This window comes from Salmo trutta, chromosome 25 (assembly GCF_901001165.1).
Source record: "Salmo trutta chromosome 25, fSalTru1.1, whole genome shotgun sequence".
In the NCBI taxonomy this organism is placed as follows: domain Eukaryota; kingdom Metazoa; phylum Chordata; class Actinopteri; order Salmoniformes; family Salmonidae; genus Salmo; species Salmo trutta.
The window spans coordinates 26,558,315-26,564,314 of record NC_042981.1 but is presented as its reverse complement, the minus strand read 5'-3'; the positions used below and the strand labels follow the sequence as shown (position 1 = coordinate 26,564,314).

General features: G+C 43.9%; 1 protein-coding gene across 1 annotated transcript in view; it reads right to left on the bottom strand.

The window, feature by feature from the left end:
- Positions 1 to 6,000, bottom strand: part of LOC115162271 (protein unc-79 homolog) — a 51,930-nt gene continuing 45,930 nt past the window's right edge. The window contains exons 44-52 of the mRNA XM_029713420.1: positions 3,080 to 3,184; positions 2,895 to 2,972; positions 2,688 to 2,777; positions 2,271 to 2,446; positions 1,857 to 2,040; positions 1,497 to 1,700; positions 923 to 1,000; positions 770 to 811; positions 1 to 663 (exon numbers count right to left, since the gene is read on the bottom strand). Coding sequence (XP_029569280.1) covers positions 475 to 663; positions 770 to 811; positions 923 to 1,000; positions 1,497 to 1,700; positions 1,857 to 2,040; positions 2,271 to 2,446; positions 2,688 to 2,777; positions 2,895 to 2,972; positions 3,080 to 3,184 — 1,146 coding nt within the window. The 3' untranslated portion in view covers positions 1 to 474. The remainder of the gene's footprint in view (positions 664 to 769; positions 812 to 922; positions 1,001 to 1,496; positions 1,701 to 1,856; positions 2,041 to 2,270; positions 2,447 to 2,687; positions 2,778 to 2,894; positions 2,973 to 3,079; positions 3,185 to 6,000) is intronic.

Genomic DNA, 6,000 nt, shown 5'->3' with positions numbered 1-6,000 from the left:
TTTAGAAAATGTGTCTTGATTTTATTATTTTTATCAGGCTTGCAACCAAGCAACTGAACATAACGATATAGACCATGAGCATCACCAAGTGAACAAGTCTGAGCTTCAGCATTCCTCATCCAGACTATCATCTGCTGCTATATATTCTCTCCATCTGTTCTGACCTCTGATGCAGCACACAGCATGTTGGACACCTAACCTGTTAACTACAGAACTGTGATCCCCCTACATCTGCCCACCTGCCCACCCTGTACTCACCTATCATTTCATTGCACCAAAGAATAGTATAGATATGCAAAGTTTAAAAGGTGCTGAAGATGATTACGTCAGAAGCAGTGTCTTAAGACGGCGAGAGTCAGTTTATGCAGGAGTCGACTTCCTGATGTTTATGGTCAGGCAGGCAGCAGACAGATGCATGCTGGTCCTGAGGAGGACTGGGACTTGGAGGATCTCCCATAGTGAGAGGTGGGCAGGTCACATGGGGTAGAACTGTGAGGCAGCCTCGGATGACTGGATTTCCACCTGGGCCATCTTGAACTGTGTGCACTGCAGCCACTTGCGCAGGGCGAAGGGCAGGGCCCCGGCCGCCTGGCCCTGCACACACTGATGGTTCACTCTGTTCTGGATGGCCTGCAGCCGCAGCTGGAGCCCTGCAGACAGGTGCTGCATGGGACAGGGTGAGAGTTTTTTGTTCTGAAGAAAATTTGAGCATCTATATCCATATATAAACATAATACAAATCATATTTGAATTGCAATTTAACTCTTACCTTTAGGTTAGATTGAATCATGGGCAACCACATAGGTATTAACTGATGGAGAGAAGAGGGGAATTTTGAGTTGAAATAGAAAGCAACATGAAGAGGCAAAATAAAGTGTAAAATCAAATGTTTGGGGAAATTGTGGGTAAATGCCCCTCTTACCTTCACAAAGATAGTTGAGTTGCATTCTTGTAGAGCCTCCATCAGGCTAATGACATGTAGACACACCATCTCCACCATCTTGGAAAGTTAGAAAGAGCACATTCGTATTACTGCCAGGGATCAGAACATGATTTATGATCACCCTGCTTCCAAATATGAATCAAAATATATCATAGCAAAGCAGATTCTTAGGCCGGGATTCAATCTGACTGTGTATTTAGACAATGCTTTAAAGGTTATTTCTGATTGGGCCGACGTTTACCGTGAATGTGGTCTCCGCGAACACAGGAACATTGCCTTTAAAACGTGCATTGTGGACAAAGCGCGATTGGATTGAATCCCGGCCTTACATAACAGCAATGTCCTGTCAGACACAACAAGGATCTGTTTGTGCTTTAGCCAACTCCTCTGCCACATTTACAACTACCAAAATCTGAGTAGTAGTTTTCCGAGGTGACAATAGCCTAGCTTTACGTTTCACACTCAACTGTTACACATATCTCCATGCACATCCTATTTCCAGCCCACCCCCTCTTGCAGCTGACGGAGAGATAAACGTGTGGATCTTCCTCACCACTTTGTTGTGGGCCATGAGCTGCAAGATGCTGGGTGTGACGCGGCTCCAGAACTCCAGGCCGGTCAGGATGGCGTTGGAGGAGGACTCTGTCTGATTCTGGTTCTGCAGGGCCGGAGTGGCCGCCGACTGCTCACAGTAAATGGTCCACAGCTGGGCAAACATGAAGGCATGGAACAGGGAGCACATGTGCAGCACTGACGTCTGCAGACAGAGGATGGAAAGAAGAGATAGGTCAGTGACACTTTGGTCTTTATCTCATCCTAGACTTCGGTTGAGGGAGGACAAATAAAATCTTCATACGTTTACGTAGCATTTACTTCAACATTTATGCATATAACATTTAGACATTGTCCAGACCTTGGATTGTTCAGGGAAGCCGATGAGGATGACGATGAGGTGGTCAGCGATGTGTGAGCCAGCGTCCAGGGGGATGGGCATACAGGAGGTGGAGCCCTGGTGCAGGGCATAGTGGGTCAGGGAGCCCAGGAGCAGCCAGGACAGCTGGCGGATGTGGGACACACACTCAATGAACTCCTTAGGTCTAGGGAGTGGACAGAGGTTAAACGCTTGTTGAGCAAACATTACAGTCTTATTAGACTCCCAATGTATTGTAATGTCATATAGAGGCACTTCTACTGATAGCATTCAACTACAGAAATATAACTGGTTAGGTCTGCTATACCATTTATGACATATAGTTCTATCTTCATGGTTATAAATAGTGAGATCACTGAACGTGACATCTGTGCTGTAAATGTCTGTGCCTCTCACCCCTGCTGCATGGCGGACGGGGGATGGTAGAGCCAGGGCAGATAACGGATCACTGCCTTGTTGTCACGGTGATTGCCTTTGCTGATCTCCATGGCAGCTACCTGTGCCAGGCCCACTTTCAGGTTCCCTCCGAACGTGTCCTCGTGCAGTGGCTGACAACACGCCTTCATATGGCTCTGGAGCGAGAGAGTGTCACATGATCACAGGATAGGTCACATGACTAGGGCCTGGCAGTGACACCACTCTCCGAGGGTGTCTCGGGGAGAGTTGGGATACGCAAACATTTTTCCAATTCACACCTGCGTATAATACACACTTGTACATGTGTGAAATAGGACAAATATAAGCACCCACCCACATGACAAGATGGCTAGAGGTGAGACTTATGTAAGATAGGTGAAGGAGGAGGAAACTCACTTTTAGTTTGGTCAGTGTGTGCATATCTGCTATGAAGTCTAGAAGTTCACTGATGTATTGCCTCATGCATTCCATTGCTGCTGTCGTGCACTGAAAAAGACAGAGAGAATAGTGCAACAATCAAATGGCCAATATCTGTATCTCATTTGGTTTCATTAGGTTATCATAAAGGGACCCATAGAACCAATGTATGATGTACTGTCTTACCCCTGGAAGAGATGAGATCATGTGCTTTGAGAGAACAGTAGACTCTGCTAGCCTCGTACCAATATCTGAACAAACAAACTGAGAACATACACGGATGCAGTTAACATTAATAAATATGCAGTCATCTTAGGTACTTTGGAGTTGAAGTCCTTTCCACAAGTAGATTTGATTGTACTACTGTTTACCTGGACCAGCAGTAGCAGGTTAGTATCGGGTAGAGGAGACTTGAACTTCAGAGCCTGTAGAAGCTCCAGCACCACAATACGAGACATATAGAACTTATCTCGCTCCTGGGCAAACAAAACACACAAAATAGCTCAGGATAGAGGAAATAAGGATAGTGGAGAGAGAATATAGAAAACCACTGTGTACAAATGTTGTAATTAATTTTAGAGGGACCATGTGAGATAAACTCTTAGGCATACTGGGGGAAGAAGGTTTGCCAAGTGGTTGTCTTATTAAATATTACAGGGCTGTGCACTATATCTCTCTGCCTCTCCAGTGCTCATACAGTGTTGCCTGTGTGTACTGGAGTATAAAGGCTGTGTTCTGTGTTCTGAATAAAGACAGAGAGACAGAGGAGCTGATTAGCATGGCACCCAGTCTAGATCTCCTCTCTCCCAGAGATCCAGTTCAGATGAGCCTGTCAGCCTGAGAAGCCACTGCTCTCTGTTAAATCATCCACTCAATACAGAGCTCTGCCTGCTGCCTGTTTACCGACTACACTGTCATCCCCTCTCTCTCTCTCTAGTATACTTATGGCATAGCATACAGTAGTTACCTTATTATCACCTTATTATACACGTTGGTAGTCGTACATATTGGTTCATACACTACTCTACACTACACTACACTACACTATAAAAGTATGTGGACACCTGCTTGTCGAACATCTCATTCCAAAATCATAGGCATTAATATGGAGTTGGTCCTCCCTTTGCTGCTATAACAGCCTCCACTTTTCTGGGAAGGCTTTCCACTAGATGTTGGAACGTTGCTGCGGGGACTTGCTTCCATTCAGCAACAACAGCATTAGTGAGGTCAGGCACGGCAGGTAGCCTAGTGGTTAGAGCGATGGACTAGTAACCGGAAGGTTGCAAGATCGAATCCCTGAGCTGACAAGGTAAAAATCTGTTATTCTGCCCCTGAACAAGGCAGTAAAGCCACTGTTCCTAGACCATCATTGAAAATAAGAATTTGTTCTTAACTGACTTGCCTAGTTAAATAAAGGTAAAATGTTAAAAAAATGTTGGGTGATTAGATCTGGCTTGCAGTTGGCATTCCAATTAATCCCAAAGGGGTTAAGGTCAGGGCTCTCTACAGGCCAGTGAAGTTATTCTACACTGATCTAGACAAACCATTTCTGTATGGACCTTGCTTTGTGCACAGGGGCATTGTCATACTGAAACAGGAAACCCATTTCATGAAGCTCCTGACAAACAGTTATTGTGCCGACATTGCTTCCAGAGGCAGTTTGGAACTCAGCAGTGAGTTTTGCAACCTAGGACAGAAGATCTTTACACGGTATGCACATCAGCACTCGGCGGTCCTGTTCTGAGAGCTTGTGCTTGCTCCTAGACGTTTCCACTTCACAATAACAGCACTTACATTTGACCGGGGAAGCTCTAGCAGGGCAGAAATGTGATGAACTGACTTGCTGGAAAGGTGGCATCCTGTGATGGTGCCATGTTGAGCTCTTCAGTAAGGCCATTCTACTGCCATTGTTTGTCTATGGAGATTGCATGGCTTTGTGCTCGATTTTATACACCTGTGGCTGAAATAGCTGAATCCATTTGAAGTGGTGTCAACATACTTTTGTATATATAGTGTATATTACAAAATAAATCATTGCCTTCTCATTAGCATGAAACACCAGTGGTACAGTTGATTTGGTGTCACATTTGTTAAAATGTTCAATGTATAGTGCATTAGTGATAAACATAACTTCCCAAACATCCATACGTCTACAATAACCCAATGAAAAATCCTCCTTAAACTTGCATTTGAGAAAGCTCACCTCATAAGACTAACTGCACAGGAAACAGTTAAATAGACATTATCAGTCATGTTGACTTCCATATTGACAAACGGATGTTATATAGCAGGGATTTAAAAGGCTAGAGGAAATCAATAGAGCTGGAGACATAAAGCATGGCGCTGTGACAGCAGTAGCAGGGTGAGGATCCATCATTCCTGCAGCAGGAGACAGCCAATGCCCCAGCTCTAACAGAGGGAGGCTTGCCCTCAGATACACACCATACATCCTCAGCCCAGAGCCCCAATTAATCATGTAAATCAATACTGGCTGATTGCCTACTTAATCATCTGTGACACACAGCCACCTTGCTGTCTAGCGGGAGAGGCTGGGGATAAGTATTACAACCAAGAACTACTGTACACAAAGGTCTGCAGACATGGTTTTATATTTAACAATGTGGGAAAGTTAGATTTCTGTATCGCTTTTCTAATTGGGCCTTTCACATGAGATCATTGCATTACTACAGATGTAGGATCTTAATTTAAGACAGTTTGCTACAGCAGGAAAATAATCCTGCAGCAACAGGAAATGTGAATTATTATGTGGATTATAATGTTAATTTTTTTGTAAGGATTTATACATTTTTCATTAAGGCAAATCGTTGCGACAAATAATTTTACAGTTTTTCTCGATTGCTAAGACACTTTTAATGAAACTTGGGTCCACTTGCTTTCCATCATAACCTAATGAGCACAACAGTATAATTTTTTGCAAAACTGTCATTTCTCATTGCTTTCACACACAATACAAATGCCTAAGCACATTTTTACAAAACAGTAAACACAACTTTCTACAAAATGCGCAAGTCAGTTGAGTAAATCATGTCAAACAAAATGTAAACATTTGGTCAGAGCTGATACAAATGACTCCCATGAATGTGAACCACTTCTGCATGTGTGCAAAACTTCTTTGCACAATTGTTCAATCAGCAATCAGTCCTTATTCATGCATAAAAGAGGTCACTTCTGAGTTGCTTATTGTAAAAATGGACCAAGTAAGAGGCCGAGAGCAAGGACAAAGGAGAGGTCGAGGGGCCCATAGAGGAAGATAGTGCAGCTCTCAGTTAAA